Source organism: Oncorhynchus keta, chromosome 35 (assembly GCF_023373465.1).
Source record: "Oncorhynchus keta strain PuntledgeMale-10-30-2019 chromosome 35, Oket_V2, whole genome shotgun sequence".
In the NCBI taxonomy this organism is placed as follows: Eukaryota; Metazoa; Chordata; class Actinopteri; order Salmoniformes; family Salmonidae; genus Oncorhynchus; species Oncorhynchus keta.
The window spans coordinates 43,845,035-43,868,428 of record NC_068455.1 but is presented as its reverse complement, the minus strand read 5'-3'; the positions used below and the strand labels follow the sequence as shown (position 1 = coordinate 43,868,428).

At 44.3% G+C, this 23,394-nt stretch overlaps 1 protein-coding gene across 1 annotated transcript; it reads right to left on the bottom strand.

Annotated features, from left to right (window-relative positions):
* Positions 1-3,616: 3,616 nt before the first annotated feature.
* LOC118368533 (transcription factor E2F2) lies at positions 3,617-20,790 on the bottom strand. Its single transcript, XM_035752698.2, has 6 exons — positions 19,978-20,790; positions 8,484-8,565; positions 8,026-8,245; positions 7,447-7,726; positions 6,500-6,734; positions 3,617-6,230 (listed from the first exon to the last, which is right to left on the bottom strand). Exons 1-6 carry the CDS (start codon positions 20,245-20,247, stop codon positions 5,956-5,958), a joined length of 1,362 nt encoding a protein of 453 aa, XP_035608591.1. The 5' UTR covers positions 20,248-20,790; the 3' UTR covers positions 3,617-5,955.
* Between the last annotated feature and the right edge of the window lie 2,604 nt (positions 20,791-23,394).

Genomic DNA, 23,394 nt, shown 5'->3' with positions numbered 1-23,394 from the left:
TCCACAGTGCTCTACCAATAATCCATTTTTTTCAACTCCATACTTCTTGTCATTTCAACTTTAAAACTGCAACGTTTTCTCTGCTGCAACAATAACAAAAATCTCTCTGCACCATGACGAAATGTGTAGAATTGCAGGACATTAGATTGAAAACTGCAAAATGATCTCTCCGATGCCAAGAGATGGGCCTTTTAAAATGTTCCTTCCCAAGGTGCCAGACTTGGTTCGTCCCGATGGCATATGTTTTATCTATTTCGAGTTGTGTCCTGATTTTGAGGCGGTCCCTGATTAATTCTTTTATCATAAAAAAAAGGGGCCCCGACCTCAAGAAATCTAAGAACCCCTGGCCTAAATAACATGCCCCATGTACTGGTGAGCATAACAAATTGGTTCGGTGACCCAATTAGCTACACTCTTGTTTTCCAAAATTGTTTTCTGTGGCCTGTGTTGGCTCTGTGCGTTAGGGTTGATGTAATGCAGACATTTCAGAGACTCCCTGCCTGCCTATAACAATACCCTCCTTCAGTTACCAAGCAGGGCTACTGGATGAAGCAGGGCCTTTGTGTGCCTGCTGCTATGTTTGTTGGGGTCCTTTTTTTGAGACTAGGACTGAGCAAGCTGGTCTGTTCAGCCACACACACACACACACACACACACACACACACACACACACACACACACACACACACACACACAACAGCCATATAGGACTATAGGAGAGAGAGAACACAGAGAGAGAGGGGGAGGGATTGGGTGAGAAAGGAGAGAGAAAAGTTTGTGTGCATGAGATAGAGAGAGTAAGTGAGTGTGTGTGAGAGTGATCGAGTTAGAGACTAGAAGAGAGAAAGGAGACCATTTAGAAAACACTTACAGAAGTTCATAGTCTTCTTTTGTGTTCATATCCAAACTGCCTCTATCTTTACCCTTTCTCTTTCTCCCTCTCCTCCTTATTAAGGTTACTTCCAAGACAGAACCCCCCCCCCCATATTCCCAGGTTTACCATATACGAGAGCGAGAGACGAGAGAGATAGAGAGAGGAGAGGAGAGGGTGCAGCAATATTTAAGACACTGTTACTTCAGGGAAAATTTCATGTGGACTCATTTCATGTGGACTCTTTTCTTGAGAGAACAAAAAAAAATGGCTGAGAATCAACTGAACTGGTGTCCATTTCAAGTATTTGTTTTAAAGCACTTACTGAGAATAGCTTCTAATATGGCACGGTACCAATAATAAGGTCTTAGTTTGATGTGAGTGTCTACCACTGTTTTGGTCTTAACGTGTAAACCGTCTATGAGTATGACTCACTGTGTGCAGCATTCCTCTCCTGTTGGTGGTGTCACACTCAAACTTTTTTTTGTTGTCTCCCCACCCTCCCAAATACTGTGACAGACATGACATCACGTGACTTGTCTTTCGCTCATGTTAGCATGGCAACACCTGCATGTTATGAATGGCGCTTAGAAGTTAAACTTATTAATGGACGTAGTAATAATCCGATTAAGTCGTGTCACTGTCAGTCACTGTCAGTCACTGTCTCAAGGAAATCAACACCCAACCTGAGTGAGTCTCGATCCTCACACACCTGACACTTTCAACGATGGCTGCCAATGTCATTTTAAACCAGACAATGTTGATGTTTATAAATTAAATTACGTCTAGATATGCCCTAGTAGCAGTCTGAAAGAAAGTCCCTTTTGGGTTGCGGCTAAAGTCTGGCTTGTGACAAAAAAAACATGTTTTGTTTTTTAAAATCACATTTTATTGGTCACATCCACATATTTCACATGAAAATTCAAGGCTTTCGTTTAGGTTCAGAATTCAAAAAAAGTATGTCCATATTTGAGGACCCATCTTTCCGAGCATGTAGCAGAATTAAAGGCACATTCCTCAATTTACGGCTGTGAGTATCACATCTGGCCGGGATTGGGAGTCCCATAGGGCGGAGTACAATTGGCCCAGCATCGTCTGGGTTCGGCCGGGGTAGGCCGTCATTGCAAATAAGAACTTGTTCTTAACTGACTTGCCTAGTTAAATAAAGGTTAAATTAAAAACACAAAAAAATCAGACTCAGCCTTTAAAGTGTGACCTGTGACAGGCCTGCGGGAAACCCTGTTTATTTTAACGGCTTACAGAGCAGGTTACCAGGGGCATAGGGAGAACAGAGGCATGTTGTATGTCAGACGAGCCTGTGGGTTTTGCGGTGTCTTGACAACCTGTTAAACACGTAGAGTTACACTCAGTATTCACCAGCCACAACCTAATCATAGACACCAAGGCTGCGGGCGAATACTTGTCTGGTTGGGATTCAACTATTAATAATGATACATACAGTACTTGTGGGAAACTGTGTGATATTCCCATTCTTCCAGTTACTCTGATCCGTCTTCATGTCAAAATAGAGCCGTTGAATCCAAGATTCTATCTACACACGCTTGAAGGGCACTTTCCCCCGAGTTATCTGGCCTCCGATGCCAGCCTAGCTTTCTAGCCTCTCCTACTAATCCTCTCATACTCACAAAGGCCCAGAAGACACGACTGGTGAATGAAACCACCAGAAATAAGTTTCCTTCCAGAATCACTGTTTATTTCTGGGGGCTTTTCCTTCTCCCTTCATCCTCTTCATTGCACACCAATGGGACAGACACGCCAGGACTTGTTTCGTTAGCTGGCCGACTAGCTGCCAGCCATGCAATTGGGCAGGTGGCTCAGGCTAGATTGTGCTTCCCTTTCAAGAGAAACAAAGCATTTAAGTTGAACTTCTATCCTTTGACGCTTTTCATCATCTTCGGAGAGAGAACGACAGCGGTTAGGTCTCTGCCCACTTAGAACGACACCAATCAAATACACACGACGTCTTAGCGCTTTCTTTTGCCGTGAAAGAAAGGTTTATTGGCCTGAGGTTTACTTGGCTACCGTGGCTGGAGAATTCCATTGTGTCCAGTTCCATCGTGACCCCTAACCCCTGACCTTTAGCTTCATCCACTACCTATTGTCTGCAGGTCGCCCCTGACAACCGTCAAAGTCCAAAGAAGGACCGTGGCTTTTTGTGTTTGTTTTTTTGTCCACCTGTCGGGGTGGTGTAAGTTTATAGCTGCAGTCGGTGTGATTGTCATTGCTCACGTTGCTTTGTTCAGTCAAGCCATGGGAATGTCACAATTCATTGCATCAATGTGCCTCGACATGTCCCCAGTCCTTGTGCCAGATTCTAAACACAGGTCGGATTGGATAGGGATTCCCAACTAGAATCTAGCTAAGAAAGCTATACTGTATATGTTGCAGAATTATTGTGGTACATTTGTATTCAAGTCTGACACAGAGGTTTGTGTTTGAATCTGTTACCATATTAGCCAGAATTCTCTGCTTTGAGGATTAATTTGAAGCAAGTCTGAACAGGATTATTTGTTCATAAACCCGAATTGTTTTTTTAAATTTTTATAAGTGGTTCTAATAAATTCACTCTTAAGAAAACAGTTTGGTTTACGATCGGACTTGACCAAGCACACCCTGGCACGGGGTTTGCCGATTTCCAGACAGAAGAGAACAATGGAGGTATCTACCATTGACCTACATTGGAGAACTGCTGCTTGCCATGAGGAATCAACGAATGATGTCATAGGAAATGGACAGAATTGCAAGTTTAAACCATGGCTTTAATACTTTACTCTTTTCAAACCAACCACAATAATACAAAATATTAAGTGCCGCATGTCAAACAGAGACGTTTGCTCTTTTACAATGGTCAGTATTAAAAACAAATTATTTCAGGAATTATAAATACAAATTCAATTCTGTACAGTTACAAAAAAATTATGCACAATAAAACATTAAAAAAATAAAAAAATTGTCTACAAATCTACAACTTTTAAAAAAAACACCCATTTCGCAACCTTCCACACACACACAAACAAATAAAACCACACCCACACAAAATATTCAAGTTTGTTAGGACAGGACAATTGACTTAACCCGCATTGGGGAAGAGGCAGAAAATGCACCAACACGGAATTCATGCTCAAAAAACATCTTGAGATGTGTTTTGTTCAGTTCGGTGCGAACACAGCCCAGTCTAAAAGACAGAGAAATTTGACCTTGGCGTGTAATTTCAGCTCTTTCTCCCAGGTTTAAAGTACCACACACACGTGGGGCCGAGCCTTCATTTAAAAATATATATATAAAAACAGGAAAAGACACAAAGTGCTCTTTGTTCCCTATTATGGGTGCATGGCGAGCGTTTCAACACACAATCCACCATTTAAATCAAAGACTTCATCTAGTTCATTTTTATTACTGCCTAAGTCAAAACACCCAGATGTTGTGGCGTATTATCATCATCATCATCATCCTTACTAGATTATTATTTCCTTGGAAATATAAGGTCATTTGTTACTACGAATTCTAGATACTACAGAAACACTATCAAATGCATCTTGATATAGAGAAGCTTCCCGATGTGAAACCTAGCTGCCGATTCACAAGAGCAAAGCGTGATACTCTAGCCAGTCACATATAGACTAGGGATCAATATGTCGATCGATAATCAGGTCACCAAAAAAAAAGACACTTGACTACGTCCCAAAAATTGCACACTATCCCCTATGACCTCTGGTCAAAAGCAGTGCGCTGTATAGGGCACAATTTGGGATGTAACTTCTGTGTCTTTTGGCTATGGGTCCAGAACTGCTTCTAACTAACCTCTATGACAGGGGTGTCAAACTCGTTTCATGGAGGCCCCGAGTGTCTGTTGGTTTCAGTTGTTGCCTTTCAATTTGTGTCCAATTAAGACCTAGACAACCAGGTGAGGGGAGTTCCTAACTAATGACCTTAACTCATCAATCAAGTACAAGGGAGGAGCAAAAACCTGCAGATTTGCCAGGGAATGAGTTTGACACCTGTGCTCTATGATTATATGTGGACACATTCTGGCATGGGAGACAGAATACTTCACCACCTGACCTTCCATAAAGCTTGAGGCTAGATGTAGTGACCAGGTCAGGTCGCCAATGTAAAACAGATGTCTTGGGAATACCCGGACAAACTACACTCTAACCATACTTCCTAACACCTCGTTGAAACGGCACGTTACGTTAGCGCCACAGACTCCATGTTTGGTACCTGGGTCGTGATCAGTAAGGGCATAATATTTGAATACGTTTTGCAGCGGACAAATGAAATCTGTGTTCTTTATTGGCGACATTCAGTAGTACCTCCCCGTTTCACTTCGGTTTTTAAAACGTACAGTGAGTGATTCAACCTTCTAAAGCTGGCACGTTTACAGCTGACATAATACAATGCTGCCCCCTAATGGCCAAAGATGCGCACTATAAACATTTTGACTGTTGGAAGTCACAAAGAAATCCTGAGAGTTATTAATAATAACACCCCCAACCCAAAATGCCCGAGTCGATTTTTTTGCTGGTCATCAGATATGCATTTTTAAAAAAAGTGCTGTGTCTATATTTTCAAACAGCACATAGCATTTTTCACACAGCACACGGAATAGAAACGAGACGGACAACAAACTGTCCACTATACCAATAAAACAAACCGCAACGCTGAGAGCTTCATAAGCTGGACACACACAGCGCACACAAAACACACAGACCAGTGTCAATCCAGGCACTAACCTAAATCCAAACTCAAAAACTATACACATGTATATACAAATAAACAGACACAAAAGGGCCCGTTTTTTTTTAGACAAATCATTAACGCCGAACAGACATGGCTAAAGCAAAGTTGATGGCTTCATAGTGTAGCATTTCCCCTTCACCCCATCCCTCTACAGAGGACACTACTCCTTCATGAATAGGGACAGGAGTTTTCCCCTCGACCAGTTATAGCCTATATTATATATATATTCTGAGCCCTAGCTATTATAACTAGGGCTCAGAGTTGCTTAAGGTCAAGCAACGTGGTCGTAACTAGGCTATAATCCCATCAGCTCTCTCCCTCCCTCAGCTCTGGAGCAGGTCTCCCAGGTCGTAGGTGTCGAAGAAGTCGGATACGCCCTCGCCATCCTCCAGCCCCCAGAGGTAGTCGTCGTGGTCGAGGTGCGGCGAGAAGCTGACGAAGGGGGTGTTGGGGTCGGGGGTGAACCCGGGGCCCGGGAGCTGGTCCTCGGTCATCTGGAGCAAGCTGGGGTGCAGGCCCAGGAGGCCCTCTACGTCCAGGAGGGTGGTGGGGTTGGTGGTGTTGGGGAGGGATACTGGTGCAGGTCTGGAGAGTTCAGCTGTAGGGAGGGCGGAGAGGGAGAGAGGGTGTGTTAGTGACTGGACACCCCTTACAACACACAGGACTGTTTAGAGGAGGCTGCAACGGTACAGGACGCTCAGATAGAAAGGTATTGTGCAGAACAGCTACGACTGTCTGTCATGTAGAATTGGAAATCGTATCAGGTCTATTCAATTCTGTTGCTATCTGCAACATTCAGAACTTTTCACATCATTGAATAGACCTCAGCTGTATCAGACAAGACAGTCCCCCCCCAGTTCAGATTACCTTCCATGGGCTCCTGCTTGACGTCAGTGTATTGGGGCTCCTGTTTGATAGTGGTGTACTGTGGTGGTGCCATGGCGAGGGAGGGGGAGACAATGTGACCCAGGGGGTGATGAGGGTCGTCTTTCCTGGGGGTGGTGGTGTTCTTGATGGGGCTGGCATCCTCCAGGCCCTCCTCGGAACAGAGGTACACCTCAATGGGCCCGTTCTTACTTTTCAGGTAGATCTGTTGGGAGCCCTGTGGGTACAGGACAACAGGGAGCTGTAACAATGACGCACTACAGGGAAGCGAGGGATAGTGGGCAGGATTGGTAAATGAATGGGCTCGGTTTCAAAATGTCAGAAGGGTAAAGAGTCTGTCTTTTGTTATACAAGAGGATTGGCTGAAAGGCTCTCGCCCATTGGGCAGGTCAGGAGTTTTTTGGGTTATGATGACCTGCCCAGAAATGTAAAGACTACTGGAATTCTTTGTAATTTTGGTGGTTATCACCAATGGAATATCACTTGTCCACAGAGCAGGCACAACGTGCACACCCATGTCACTTGCTCCAAGTAATAGGGGTGGCGGGTAGCCTAGTGGTCAGAGCGTCGGGCCACTGTTCCCCGGTAGGCAGTCAACCACAAAGGTCGCTGGATCGAATCCCCGAGCTGACAAGGTAAAATAATCTGTCGTTCTGCCCCTGAACAACGCAGTTAACCCGCTGTTCCCCGGTAGGCCGTCAGACTAAGTAAGAATTTGATCTCCTCTGACTTGCCTAGTTAAATAAAGGTTACACATAAGGCAATCCTTGGAACGGTCACTGTGTCCTTTTTCCATGTCTGTTTAAGCTGTACTTCAGCTGTATAGTTTTTTTCCCAAACGGTCAGGTACTAACTGAACTTGTCCAGTACGGTGTGCCCAAATGAACACTACCCAGCTCTCCATCTATGACGACTAGATGACCACTCACCTCCGAGGACTCGGGCACCTCCAGCTTGGTTTCTGACGGGGCCTTGACGGCGATGACCGTCTGGTCCTGCAGGCTGGCTATAGACCTGATGTCCTGGTAGGTGACGTAACCTAGTTGTCCCTGGTTGTCCCCGTGCTCGGTCAACTCCTTGAGCTGGGTGCTGCTGGACGTGATCAGGTCTTCCAGGGCCTTCTCTGCACTCTCCAGCTCTCCCAGCTCCTTCCTCAGGGCGCGAGACTTCTCCCCGCTGCTGGCCGAGCCCTCGAACACGCCACCCACCCTAATAAAATGGTTTTGATTTTTATGATGAGCCACCACAGAGTACATACATTGTACATCATGGTATAGATAGATAGATCATGGTCAGGTGAAGTTGGAACTATCAACACGTAAAAAATATTTTAAAAAAACTTTAAAAAACGATTGTCTTTAGATTACAGAGCAAGGTGGACCTATCAATATTGCGCTAAGGAGTTGACAATGGAATTGGGCCCACCTCCTACGGCCGAAGAATGAGAAGTTACTTGTCCTAAGTGTGGACTTGTCCTTAAATGTACTTGTCCTAAGTGTCCTACTCACATCCACTGGATGTTGTTCTTGGACTTCTTGCGGATCAGCTGCACGCCCTCCAGCACGTTAGTGATGTCATAGATGCGTCTCTTCTGCACCTCGAGGACCTCGGTGGCCCAGTTGAGGTCCAGCACGCCGTCAGGTGACTCGCTCAGCAGGCCAACAAACTTCTTGGTCAGCAGACCCAGGGAGGTGTCGTAGCGCGTCCGCTCACCGGGGGACTTGGGCGCTGAGGGTCAAGGGTCATACAAGGGATGGGGTAAGAGAGTGGATTTGTGCACGGTCTACGTATTCAATAATATGTGGAATAGACATATGTGAACTCAATATTATGGATTGGAAAAGATCTACATGTAGCTTGTGTGTTTTAAGTATAAAGGATGGATGATTATGTTGTCTGGCTTTATGCACTAATTTGGTAATGGAGACAGGGGGGGGTCTTTTTTCCCACTGATGCAGACACTCACTTTTGGGACTAGGGATTCTGGCTGTGGGGGTCCTGAAGTCTGGGAGGTAGAGAGGGTCCTCCAGGTCCAGCTTCCTCTTGGCCTGGGGGGAGGCACAAAGAAGAGGGGGAAAAAGGGGTTAAAGACACTCCTTCTCAAGCTACGTGTCCCAATAATATCTTCTTTCTCCTGAAGTTTGCACTCGTTCACTACTCCCCACACATTTCAAATCACTGGATTCGACAACGTAGGCATGGGCTAGAGAGTCTTGCACTATACATCTCCAACCCCCCCCCCCCCTCACCCCTCCTCCCTTCCCCCCCATGACCCCCTCACTCCTCCCTTTTCCCCCCCCCACCCCTCACATGACCCCCTCACTCCTCCCTTTCCCCCCACCCCCCCTCACATGACCCCCTTCCCCCTCCCTTTCCCCCCATGACCCCCTCACTCCTCCCTTCCCCCCCATGACCCCTCACTCCTCCCTTTTCCCCCTCACCCCCCCCATGACCCCCTCACCCTCCCTTCCCCCCACATGACCCCCTCCCTCCTCCCCCCACATGACCCCCTCACTCCTCCCTTTTCCCCCTCACCCCATGACCCCCTCACTCCTCCCTTTTCCCCCTCACCCCCCCCCCATGACCCCCTCACTCCTCCTTCCCCCCATGACCCCTAACTCCCCCCCCATGACCCCTCACTCCTCCCTTTCCTCCCCTTACTCCCCCCTTTCCTCCCTCCCTTTCCTCCCCCTCCCTCCCCCTTTCCCTCACTCCTCCTTTGCCCCCCTTATAATCAGCTCAGTGGCAGTGGGGGAAACCAAGCAGAACATTTAACATCTGCCCTGGGGTACCGCATGTACTGCTGGTTGAAGACAGAGAGGGAAGTGGTGTTACCCCCCCCACAGATGTGTGTACGCACACATACACACCTCCATATCCCCATAATCTCTTGTTTTACAAATCACACACACGCCAGATCACAGTTGGAGAGAGGGCCTGTCAAATCAGACTCTGCTCTGCTTCAGTGTGGCTACAGACACAACCCAGCATGTGCCGCGAAGGCCACATGTCCACAAGCTTCAAATCAAACCACGGCATAACCTGTGACGCATGTCATGATCTGACGCTGCAATGGACCTGATGTACTAAGTAAAGTCATTACAGTACAACTCGACACACAGACTACAGGGTAGAATTAAACAAATGTGTAGTTTTAACTACTGTCGTTTTAACTATCACCTATGGTTTTAATTGCACTGGTTCTCTTTTTTTCTAAGGGGGGGGGTACACAATTGGCCCAGCGTCGTCCGGGTTTGTTCTTAACGGACTTGCCTGGTTAAATAAATAAAAATTAAACTCCTATCCCTTAGTAAAACATACTTTACTAGAGTAGATTTGAGAGAGAGAGAGTAGATTTGAGAGAGAGAGAGTAGATTTGAGAGAGAGAGAGAGAGCGAGAGAGAGCGAGAGAGAGAGAGAGAGCGAGAGAGAGAGAGAGAGCGAGAGAGAGCGAGAGAGAGAGAGAGAGAGAGAGAGAATGACATTGTCCCTCTGTCCTCCACCACATGTCCACCTGTCTGTCAGTGACATATGGCACAGCCACACACAGCAGGTGGCAGGGAATGACAACAAGAGAACCTGTCTAACCCGTCACACACACACACACGCGCGCACACGTTCATTTCAGGGGCTACTATATATTGCTATTACTAGGCCTAGGCTAGATTATAGTCTAATTACTGTACTTGTCTTTCACACACAATCGCATCGGTTAAGATTTTCGTTACGCCAACTTGGAGGTAAAGCAGACAGTAGTTTACTAGTAAGCCTACTACCTATGGTAAATACAAAACAATACATTTGTAATAAAAATATAAAATGTTTACCTCTAACGTGTTCAACCTGCATTAAGGCATGACTTCTCCTTTTGACCAATAAAGAGGAAGGAAATGCCTCAGTGGCAAACCAGAGGAGCGATTGAGGAAAAGATAGCACCGATCACACCCTTAAAATCTCCCCCCACCACCACCACCTCAGGGATTAAAATGTAACCCGTGTCATCTTCTGGAGACGAGTCTAAATGCAAGCTGTCATGTGGTGGTTAAAATGGCCGCCTTGCATTGTATCTGACTCAAATGGGCCTCCCCTTGAACATTTTACCACAGTTTTGCAGGGGCTCGGCTTAGGCCTGTGAATTTGTGTTTGTAGTGAGGTTTTGACCGGGGAGTCAGTGCTTTGCCTTTTGGCGTGTGAAAATACAAGGCCTATGTCAGCTAGCATACCACAGGCGAGAGAAAAAGGAAGGGAAAAAAAACATTCACTCAACCACCAAATTCCAACGCAAAGTTATGTACAGAGAGATACAGAACATAACGTCACACACACACACACACACACACACGCAATACATCAAGCTAAAACAATGTCACGCTCAAACATAGTGAGTGAACATCTAACTACAGCAATTTTCAAAACATTAGCATTGCTGGCGCTCTACTTAAGTACATTTACATGGTCCCCCGTGTGGCTCAGTTGGTAGAGCATGGCGTTTGCACGGGTGGCGGGTTTGATTCCCACAGGGGACCGGTACGAGAAATATGTATGAAAATGTATGCACTTACATTGACAAGAGTGTCTGCCAAATTACATAAACATATTTAAAATACACAGTTCCTCCTTCACAACCCTGTTCTTTATCTCCATGACACATTGCGTCACAATGTCGCAACCCACAGCCGTTATTGCCTCATTCTAAGACGGCGACTAAGCGTCCTCACCCTAGACGTGCATGCAAGTTCGGCTGTCCTTCCACCCCTCTAACTCACGCCATTTCAACAGATATGACTGGATTTTCCCCTCCAGAGGCATTTCACAAATCTGTGTCACATGAACCAAATGCTTTCAACAGACTCACTTCTAGCTACTGGTGTGTGTGCTGGCGTTGGCGTGTGTATGTGTGTGTGTGTGTGTGTAAACCTTCTCGCTCTTCAAACACCGGTTCAGTTAAGTAGAACCTACCTTCCAAGACAGGGAAGAGTTTCAATATGTGTGACAAAAAGACCCATTCAACACAAAGCTAGCCTATGTCCCTCACACATAAAAAAAAAAAGACAGTCCCATTCCCCATGCTACTGGGGAAGGGAGCAGACCGAAAAGAGAAGAGGGAACTCAAGATAACAGAGAAAGAGAGCTTTTGGCCTGAGTGTAAACAAGGGGCAAAGTGGGCAATCTCACAGCCCAGCACCCTGAGCCCTAGCCTGAATAGAAGCTCACCATGGGAGTCCCAGAGAGAGGTGAGGGCATAGGCAATGATGACATGAGGTAGTGATGTGTGGGGGTGAGAGAGATCAGGGGGTAAATAGCACGTCACCGAAACCTACAGTACTTTATTTTTTACTATTTTCTACATTGTAGAATAATAGTGAAGACATCAAAACTATGAAATAACAAATATGGAATCATGTAGTAACCAAAAAAAGTGCTAAACAAATCTAAATAGATTTTATATTTGTGAATCTACAGAGATTGTTCAACCTCTCTTTCATATCGTCTGAGATCCCCAAGGATTGGAAAGCTGCCCCAGTCATCCCCCTCTTCAAAGGGGGAGAAACCCTGGACCCAAACTGTTACAGACCTATATCCATCCTGCCCTGCCTATCTAAGGTCTTCGAAAGCCAAGTCAACAAACAGGTCACTGACCATCTCGAATACCACCGTACCTTCTCCGCTGTGCAATCTGGTTTCCGAGCCGGTCACGGGTGCACCTCAGCCACACTCAAGGTACTAAACGATATCATAACCGCCATCGATAAAATACAGTACTGTGCAGCAGTCTTCATCGACCTTGCCAAGGCCTTCGACTCTGTCAATCACCATATTCTTATCGGCAGACTCAACAGCCTCGGTTTTTCGGATGACTGCCTTGCCTGGTTCACCAATTACTTTGCAGACAGGTCCTCTGGCAGTCTCTATGGGGGTGCCACAGGGTTCAATTCTCAGGCCGACTCTTTTCTCTGTATATATCAATGATGTTGCTCTTGCTGCGGGCGATTCCCTGATCCACCTCTACGCAGACGACACCATTCTATATACTTTCGGCCCGTCATTGGACACTGTGCTATCTAACCTCCAAACGAGCTTCAATGCCATACAACACTCCTTCCGTGGCCTCCAACCGCATGCCCGACTAGCATCACCACCCTGGATGGTTCCGACCTTGAATATGTGGACATCTATAAGTACCTAGGTGTCTGGCTAGACTGCAAACTCTCCTTCCAGACTCATATCAAACATCTCCAATCGAAAATCAAATCAAGAGTCGGCTTTCTATTCCGCAACAAAGCCTCCTTCACTCACGCCGCCAAGCTTACCCTAGTAAAACTGACTATCCTACCGATCCTCGACTTCGGCGATGTCATCTACAAAATGGCTTCCAACACTCTACTCAGCAAACTGGATGCAGTTTATCACAGTGCCATCCGTTTTGTCACTAAAGCACCTTATACCACCCACCACTGCGACCTGTATGCTCTAGTCGGCTGGCCCTCGCTACATATTCGTCGCCAGACCCACTGGCTCCAGGTCATCTACAAGTCCATGCTAGGTAAAGCTCCGGCTTATCTCAGTTCACTGGTCACGATGGCAAGACCCATCCGTAGCACGCGCTCCAGCAGGTGTATCTCACTGATCATCCCTAAAGCAAACACCTCATTTGGCCGCCTTTCATTCCAGTACTCTGCTGCGTGTGACTGGAACGAACTGCAAAAATCACTGAAGTTGGAGACTTTTATCTCCCTCACCAACTTCAAACATCAGCTATCTGAGCAGATAACCGATCGCTGCAGCTGTACATAGTCTATTGGTAAATAGCCCACCCATTTTCACCTACCTCATTCACATACTGTATTTATTTACTTTTCTGCTCTTTTGCACACCAATATCTCTACCTGTACATGACCATCTGATCATTTATCACTCCAGTGCTAATCTGCAAAATTGTAATTATTCGCCTACCTCATGCCTTTTGCACACATTGTATATAGACTCCCCCTTTTTTCTACTGTGTTATTGACTTGTTAATTGTTTACTCCATGTGTAACTCTGTGTTGTCTGTTCACACTGCTATGCTTTATCTTGGCCAGGTCGCAGTTGCAAATGAGACCTTGTTCTCAACTAGCCTACCTGGTTAAATAATGGTGAAATAAAAAAATAAAAAAATAAAAAATGTTGTGGGGGTGCTTTGTTGCAGGAGGGACTGGTGCTCTTCACAAAATAGATGGCATAAGAAGAATGGAAATTGTGGATATATTGAAGCAACATCTCAAGACATCAGTCAGGAAGTTAAAGCTTGTTTGCAAATGGGTCTTCCAAATGGAAAATGACCCCCAAGCATCTTCCAAAGTTGTGGCAAAATGGCTTAACCTCTTGCTCCTACCTGACACGCAGGCGTCCCATCTAGACATCTGCAAATGCAAATGCGCTACGCTAAATGCTAATAGCACTCGTTAAAACTCAAACGTTCATTAAAATACACATGCAGGGTATTGAATTAAAGCTACACTCGTTGTGAATCCAGGCAACAAGTCAGATTTTTAAAATGCTTTTCGGCGAAAGCATGAGAAGCTATTATCTGATAGCATGTAACACCCCAAAAGACCCGCAGGGGACGTAAACAAAATAATTAGCATAGACGGCGTTACACAAAACGCAAAATAAAATATAAAACATTCATTACCTTTGACCATCTTCTTTGTTGGCACTCCTAGATGTCCCATAAACACTATTGGGTCTTTTTTTTTATTAAATCGGTCCATATATAGCCTAGATATCGATCTATGAAGACTGTGTGATCAACAAAAAAAATTGCGTTTTATAACGTAACGTCATTTTTTTTTATTAAAAAAGTTGACGATAAACTTTCACAAGACACTTCGAAATACTTTTGTAATGCAACTTTAGGTATTAGTAAACGTTAATAAGCGATCAAATTGATCACGAGGCGATGTATATTCTATAGCTGTACGTCTGGAAATAATGCCCGGGTAAATCTCAACCAAAATATCCGGTCGGAGACCTGAAGAAATGGGCTGTCTCTTGTTCGTTTGACCAAGAAACAAAGCCTAGGCAAATGACAAGACTGTTGACATTGTGTGGAAGCTGTAGGTATTGCAACCTCGGCCCCATTTAATGTGGTTCACCTTTATCAATCGGTTGAAGTGGTGCATGGATATATTTGTCCATTTTCAGTCATCAGATTTTCCTGCACTTTTCGATGAAACGCACGTTCTGTTATAGTCACAGCCGTGATTTAACCAGTTTTATAAACGTCTGAGTGTTTTCTATCCACACATACTAATCACATGCATATACTATATTCCTGGCATGAGTAGCAGGGTGCTGAAATGTTGCGCGATTTTTAACAGAATGTTTGAAAAGGTAGGGGGTAGGAGTAACAGGTTAAGGAGAACAAAGTCAAGGTATTGGAGTGGCCATCAAAAAGCCCTGACCTCAATCCTATAGAACATTTTTGGGCAGAACTGAAAAAGCTGGTGCAAGCAAGGAGGCCTACAAACCTGACTCAGTTACACCAGCTCTGTCAGGAAGAATGGGACAATTCACGCAACTTATTGTAGGAAGCTTGTGGAAGGCTACCCGAAACATTTGACCCAAGTTAAACAATTAAAGGCAATGCTACCAAATACTAATTGAGTGTATTTAAACTTCTGACCCACTGGAAATGTGATGAAAGAAATAAAAGCTGAAATATATCACTCTACTATTATTCTGACATTTCACATTCTTACAATAAAAGTGGTGATCCTGACTGAGTTGCTGCGTGGGGTGCAGAGCGGTTGGTAGGGGTAGCTAGGTGGAAAGCATGGCCAGCAGTAGAAAAATGCTTATTGAAATTCTCGATTATCGTAGATTTATCGGTGCTGACAGTATTTCCGAGCCTCAGTGTAGTGGGCAGCTGGGAGGAGGTGCTCTTATTCTCCATAGACTTTACAGTGTCTCAACTTTTTGGAATTAGTGCTACTGGATGCAAATTTGTTTGAAAAAGCTAGCCTTTGCTTTCCTAACTGACTGTGTATATTGGTTCCTGACTTCCCTGAAAAGTTGCATATTGCGTGGGCTATTCAATGCTAATGCTGTACGCCACAGGATGTTTTTGTGCTGGTCAAGGGCAGTGAAGTCTGGAGTGAACCAAGGGCTATATCTGTTCTTAGTTCTAAAATATTTTGAATGGGGCATGCTTATTTAAGATGGTGAGGAAAGCACTTTTAAAGAACAACCAGGCATTCTCTACTGACGGGATGAGGTCAATATCCTTCTAGGATACACGGGCCAGGTCGATTAGAAAGGCCTGCTCGCTGAAGTGTTTTAGGGAGCGTTTAACAGTAATGAGGGGCGGTCATTTGACTGCGGGCCCCTTACGGATGCAGGCAATGAGGCAGTAAGCGCTGAGATCCTGGTTGAAGACAGCAGAGGTGCATATAGAGGGCAATTTGGTCAGGATGATATCGATGAGGGTGCCCATGTTTACAGATTTAGGGTTGTACCTGGTAGGTTCCTTGATAATTTGTGTGAGATTGAGGGCATCTAGTTTAGTTTGTTGTACGGCCGGGGTGCTAAACATATGCCAGTTTAGGTCACCTAACAGTACGAACTCTGAAGATAGATGCGTTTCAGCCAATCAGTTGTGTTGTTTTAATTTTTTTATTTGACCTTTATTTTACTAGGCAAGTCAGTTAAGAACAAATTCTTATTTTCAATGACAGCCTAAGAACAGTGGGTTAACTGCCTGTTCAGGGGCAGAACGACAAATTTGTACCTTGTCAGCTCAGGGATTCGAACTTGCAACCTTTCGTTTACTAGTCCAACGCTCTAACCACTAGGCCAGAAGATGGTCTTTTACCAAATAGGGCTAAGTCCTTATTATGGCAAGAACAGCTCAAATAAGCAAAGAGGAACAACAGTCCATCATTACTTTAAGACATAAAGGTCAGTCAATCTGGAAAATTTCAAGAACTTTGAAAGTTTCTTCAATTGCAGTCACAAAAACCATCAAGCGCTATGATGAAACTGGCTCTAATGAGGACCGCCAAAGGAAAGGAAGAACCAGAGTTACCTCTGCTGCAGAGGATAAGTTCATTAGAGTTACCAGCCTCAGAAATTACAGCCCAAATAAATGATTTACAGTGTCAACTGTTCAGAAGAGACTGCATGAATCTGGCCTTCATGGTCGTATTGCTGCAAAGAAACCACTACTAAAGGACACCAATAAGAAGAAGAGACTTGCTTGGGCCAAGAAACACAAGCAATAGACAGACTGGTGGAAATCTGTCCTTTGGTCTGATGAGTCCAAATTTCAGATTTTTGGTTCCAACCGCCATGACGCAGAGTACATGAACGGATGATCTCCGCATGTGTAGTTCCCACCGTGAAGCATGGAGGAGGAGGTGTGATGCTGTTTTACTGGTGATACTGTCAGTGATTTATTTAGAATTCAAGGGACACTTAACCAGCATGGCTACCACAGCATTCTGCAACGATATGCCATCTCATCTGGTTTGCGCTTAGTCCGACTATAATTTGTTTTTCCAACAGGACAATGACCCAACACACCTCCAGGCTGTGTAAGAGCTATGTGACCAAGAGGGAGAGTGACAGAGTGCTGCATCGGATGACCTGGCCTCCACAAAAAAATCTATATGTTTTTGTTTTAATTATTTCACCTTTATTTAACCAGGTAGGCCAGTTGAGAACAAGTTCTCATTTACAACTGCGACCTGGTCAAGATAAAGCAAAGCAGTGATACAAAAACAACACAGAGTTACACAAGGGAGAAACAGAAGTACAAACAAAAGTACAGTACAATTACCCGACCTTAACCCAATTGGGATGGTTTGGGATGAGTTGGACCGCAGAGTGATGGAAAAGCAGCCAACAAGTGCTCAGCATATGTGGGAACTCCTTCAAGACTGTTAGAAAATCATTACAGCTGAAGCTGGTTGAGAGAATGCCAAGAGTGTGCAAAGCTGTCATCAAGGCAAAGGGTGGCTACTTTGAAGATTTGTTTAACACTTTTTTGGTTACTACATGATTCCATGTGTAATTTCACAACTTTGATGTCTTCACTATATTCTACAATGCAGAAAATAGTGAAAATAAAGAAAAACCCTTGAATGAGTAAGTGTGTCCAAACTTTTGACTGGTACTGTATGTGTCAAACTGAAACCAGAGAGCACACCTTGACCTTCTGTCTTGTTTTTCCAAATCGGGAGTAAAACTCTGTCAAACATTTACGAGTTAGTTGTAGCATCATCCTCACAGAAAACACAGTATTTCACAGCTCGCCAATCATTCAAACATCATAGCAGCAACCACTATAAATATGACACAGTGGGGATATATCATCTCAGGTTATCTATAATGAACTATTAATTAACTCTAGATTTTTCTTCCACTTGAGTGCCCTAATACAATAGGAGTAGGAGTGCCCTAATACAATATCAAGGTGAATATGACTAGTATGCCATTTGACCAGTTGTTAGTCTCTGCCAAGTTGTAAGTATCCATGACAATCTGTGAAGTGGTCCTGTATGGCACAGTTGATCGAGCATGCTGCTTGTACTGCCAGGGTTGTGGGTTCAATTCCCGGGGCCACCCATATATAAAGTGTATGCAAGCATGACTGTAAGTTGCTTTAGATAAAAGTGTCTGCTAAATGACATATATTATATAAGTATCTGTGCGTGACCCAAATTTGAGATTAATTCTACTCCCATTTTCTCAATGGGAATGACTTCAGCAGGGAGAAGAATAATGGCTCATTCAGTGTAACTCAAAGTGTTTACAAGTAACAGGGCATGGCAAGAGGATGTCCTGCTCTACCACTTCTTCTGACACAATTATCATTACCATGTCTCCAGGGCAAGTATAGCCTCTCTGCCCACTGTGCTTTACGGACAATATAAGGAAAGTATTGCCTGCTGAGGCTGACATTCTGTTGTTAATCATAACTAGTGTCAGGATAGTTATTGTTTACCATAACCCCGTGACCCTAGTTCTGACCACTAATTGACCCAACAAGGAAAAACTCTGGGCCCCAGTTATAGGCTATAACTAGTTGTAATCTAGCAGTAACTCGTTTTATAACAAAATGTTCCTGGTCATTAAAAGCTCATGGTCCTAATCCTAACAGTAGGATAGAGAGGGCGATGAATACCCTGATCGCCTGACCTAGCATCTTGGTCAGACTTGGCCTAGAATGGGAAGTAGACATTAGGACAATGGCGAGTAATACACAATGGAAATTGCAGTAGCTCAGACATGTGACGAGCCAAGTTAATGCCATTGTATTAACGCAAAGCACAGGAGTAGTGCTCCCCTCAATATTTAGTCCTGAAGACAATATCAGCCTGGACACACACACTGAACCCTGTCTGTGTGTGTGTGTGTGTGTGTGTGTGTGTGTGTGTGTGTGTGTGTGTGTGTGTGTGTGTGTGTGTGTGTGTGTGTGTGTGTGTGTGTGTGTGTGTGTGTGTATGTGTGAACATACAAATTATGTCAACTCCCAAGAAAAGTGAGTGGTTGTCCAGCTGTGACCTGTGACCTTTGTGGATGGACACAAACAGGTTGAACCGGGTGTGTATATGACCTGGCTTGGTTGGTTAGTGACAGCTGGGGGCTATGGCTAAACAATGTGTTAAGCTAAATCGCATTTTTCAGCAAATGACTTGCATTGGCTGATTGGGCATTATGAAACAAGTTCCCTGTCCAGATGGTGCATCTCCCCATTCATGTAAGGTTTAACAAACATGGTCCAAGTACACCAAGACAGTCGTGAAGAGGGCCCGACAAAACCTATTCCCCCTCAGGAGACCGAAAAGATTTGGCATGGGTCCTCAGATCCTCAAATCTGACCGCAAGGTGCTACAGAGGGTAGGGTGTACGGCCCAGTACATCACCGGGGCCAAGCTTCCTGCCATCCAGGCGGTGTCAGAGGAAGGCCCTAAAAATGGTCAAAGACTCCTGCCATCCTAGTCATGGAATGTTCTCTCTGCTACCACACTGGAAGCGGTACCGGAGCATCAAGTCTAGGTCCAAGAGGCTCCTAAAAAGCTTTTACCCCCCTACACTGCTGCTACTCTCTTAACTAATAACTCTACCTACATGTACATAATTACCTGGACACAAGCTCCCCTGCACATTGACTCTGTACCGGTACCTCCTCCTCCTCCTCCTCCCCGCTATTGTTATTTACTGCTGCATTTAATTATTTGTTATTCTTCTCTTACTTTTTGAACCATAAATTGACATTTAGAATAAGAAATCACCCTGTGCTTGACAGTTTTTAAATGTTAAGCACAACTCCGACAAAAATATATTCATACCGGTGGAATTTAAGAATATTTTGCCCATAACTTGAGGTATTGTATAGTCAGTAACGTCAATTATCAAGTAGATAACAGTAATATCGATTGTTGGTACGTTTCTTAACTTTTTAAAAGTCTTACCGGGAGTCTGCCGGAGGATGATCTGATGGGTTTAGCTTCAGGTCCATGGGGAGTTGCATAGAGGCAGTTCACCCTTTGTTCGGCCGCTGTCGTGTTGCAGATTTGGGTGAAGTATCCTGCCGGTACCGAGTTCATCGGTGAACTGCATAACCCGGTGCTGAAGAATTCTGTTTTCACTCCAGACAAAACTTTATTCTGTGAACACGACAGTCCTCCTCCTACAGCACCTCGGCCAGACGCAGGAGAAACGCCTTTGGGCAGCCGCATCATTTTAGTAAATTTAAATAACGACTGTGTTCAAATTAAAATACGTTTAGCTACTAGCAAAACTCAAATATTCCAGAAAACTGTATTCACGACAGTGAATGAAAGGAGTTGGAGTTTCCGATACGACGTGGAAGCGATGTCTCACAATTCGTAGCTAGTTTGACAAATGTCCGAAGAATTTCATAAAAATACTATTTAGTTAATGATGTGCAAAATGCTTAAGTTGAAATAGGTAATCACCAGAGATATCCTTTGCTTGAGTAGTTTCTGAAATTAAACGACTTGCATTGCAACCGATATTATCCGTGATGTGTCCAGTTGAGAGAAAACGTAGACTTTGCCGAGCTAGCTAATGATTTAATAGCTAAATAAATAAACAACAAGTATATTTGCAAGTCCAGAATGGGCAAACTTCGACGTTTACGTCTTGAGAAGCAGAATCCTTCAGAAATACAAGGTTAAGGAGTATTCTTCAGATGTTCCGTAGAGAGGTTACTGCCACGGTCGGGTTCTCTGTCCAGCTCAAAAGCTTAGCTCTTGACACAAGGGAATTGGAGTTCGGAAGAACAGCTTTTTAGCGCCAAATTTCGTCCCGCGAAATTTGGATCTCCCGCGGTTAGAGCGCATCTTTGATTGGTCCACAGCGAATTCAATTGTTACATTACGTAGATATTTGCATAAAACAGTTGGCGCGGGGCGTACCCAGCCTTAAAGGAATAGTAAGTATGTCTATGTGAGGTCATTTTAGGGACAAATTTAGCCATTTCGAATCAAAAATGTTAAATAATAACTTTTTTGCTTTTATAACCTGATAAGCAGTACGACATGAGGAGCAAATGCATCTAAATATTATTTTATTTCTTCTCTATAGAGTACAATTATGTAGGCCTAGTCAACCCTGATGTTATTATAGACCCCTCTCATAATATCTCATTGTAAGAAAAACTCATCTGAATCAAATCAGCCTTCCTTTTAGTAAACAGTGTATAAATCAATAAAACAATCAAGTGAAGTTCTATGTGAGCAATTTGAGGATAAAGATGTTAATTTCAAATGACATCTGCTGCTCACTAGTTCACAAAGAGAAAAGGAATCATTCCTTGAAGACATGCCCACCCCCCACTCCCGATTGACCCCCTCAAGCCTCCAGATATGACACAGGAATACCCCTCTTCATTATACTGCAAATTTCACATGAAGTCCTATTGCTAGTCTAGTCTGATCCCAGATCTTTGTTCTGTCCTGACATCTCCTATACTCATTGTCATGATGAACATGGCAAAGTCCATAGGAGTTGGCTTTACAGCGCTCAATAAATACAGTGAGACAAATGTGTTGAGAAATGGGCAACTCACATCAACGAGTTGATAATGGCCTTGGCGATGTGTTTGTATAATTAGCTAATTGTGCATACATCTAGCCTGCTGTAGTTGGCAGACACACTGCAGTGATTTTCCCATGCATGTGGTGAAACTCCTCCAGTGCATTTGGAAAGTACTCAGACCGATTTACTTTTTCTACATTTTGTTACATTACAGCTCATCAATTTACACGCAATACCACACCATAATGAAAAAGCAAAAACAGGTTTTTCTACATTTTTATAAAACTGAAATATTACATTTGCATAAGTATTCAGACCCTTTACTCAGTACTTTGTTGAAGCACCTCTGGCAGCGATTACAGCCTTGAGTCTTCTTGGGTATGACGCTACAAGTTTGCCACACCTGTGTTTGGAGAGTTTCTCCCATTCTTCTCTGCAAATTCTCTCAAGCTCTGTCAGGTTGGATGGGGAGCATTGCTGCACAGATATTTTCAGGTTTCTCCGGGGTCTAGTTGGGCCACTCAAGGACATTCAGAGTCTTTTCCCGAAGCCACGCCTGCGTTGTCTTGGCGGTGTGCTTAGTGTCGTTGTCCTGTTGGAAGGAAAACCTTCACCTCAGTCTGAGGCCCTGAGCGCTCTGGAGCAGGTTTTCATCAAGGTTCGCTCTGTACTTTGCTCCATTCATCTTTCCCTCGATCCTGACTAGTCTCCCATTCCCTGCTGCTGAAAAACATCCCCACAGCATGATGCTGCCACCACCATGCGTCACTGTATGGATGGTGCCAGGTTTCCTGGTTTAATCAGACCAGAGATTCTTGTTTCTCATCGTCTGATAGTCCTTAAGGTGGCTTTTGGCAAACTCCAAGCGGCCTTTCGTGAGCCTTTTACTGAGGAGTGGCTTCCGCCTGGCCACTCTACCATAAAGGCCTAATTTGTGGCGTACTGCAGAGATGGGAGAACCTTCCAGAAGGACAACCATCTCCACAGAGGAACTCTGGAGCTCTGTCAGAGTAACCATCAGGATCTTGGTTAACTCCCTGACCAAGGCCCTTCTCCCCCGATTGCTCAGTTTGGCTCTAGGAGTAGTCTTGGTGGTTCCAAACTTCTTCCATTTAAGAATGATGGAGACCACTGTGTTCTTGGGGACCTTCAATGCTGCAGACATTTTTTGGTACCCTTCTCCATATCTTATATAAGAAGGTGTGTGCCTTTCCAAATTATGTCCAATCAATTGAATGTACCACAGGTGGACTCCAATCAAGTTGTAGAAACATCTCAAGAATGATCAATGGAAACAGGATGCACCTGAACTCAATTTCGAGTGTCATAGCAATGGGTCTGAGTACTTATATAAATAAGGTATTTCTGTTTTTTAATTTTTAATACATTTGCAAACGTTTCTAAAAACCTATTTTCGCTTTGTCATTATGGGGTATTGTGTCTAGATTGAGGAGGGAAAAAAATGTATTTCATACATTTTAGAATAAGGTTGTAATGTAACAAAATGTGTAAAAAAAGAATCAAGGGGTCTGAATACCTTCCGAATGCTCTGTATATAGGCTGTTGTAAACAGGAGCAAAACTACAGCCAAATGGTTCAAGAGGAAACTACTACATTATAAACAGCGGCAGGTTCTGTATTGAAACTGTGTGTGTGTGTGTGTGTGTGTGTGTGTGTGTGTGTGTCTGAGTGTCTCTGTGTGCATGCATGCATGTGTTTGTGTGTGTGCCTGTGATCCAGTCAGCATGCTGGGTTGCTTGCTCCCTGCAAAGTGAGGGTCTGGTAATCTGCTTCTGTGTTTGTTCCCATTTGCTTTTGGCCCTATA

What these genes read in the sequence shown, in the direction of transcription:
- LOC118368533 (XM_035752698.2), bottom strand. Translation starts at nt 20,247, where the DNA reads ATGATGCGGCTGCCCAAAGGCGTTTCTCCTGCGTCTGGCCGAGGTGCT. An exon ending in CATCCTCCGGCAGACTCCCG is followed by an intron (nt 8,566 to 19,977) that starts GTAAGACTTTTA and finishes GCCTCCCCCCAG; the next exon opens with GCCAAGAGGAAGCTGGACCT. An exon ending in AGGTGCCCGAGTCCTCGGAG is followed by an intron (nt 6,735 to 7,446) that starts GTGAGTGGTCAT and finishes CTGTACCCACAG; the next exon opens with GGCTCCCAACAGATCTACCT.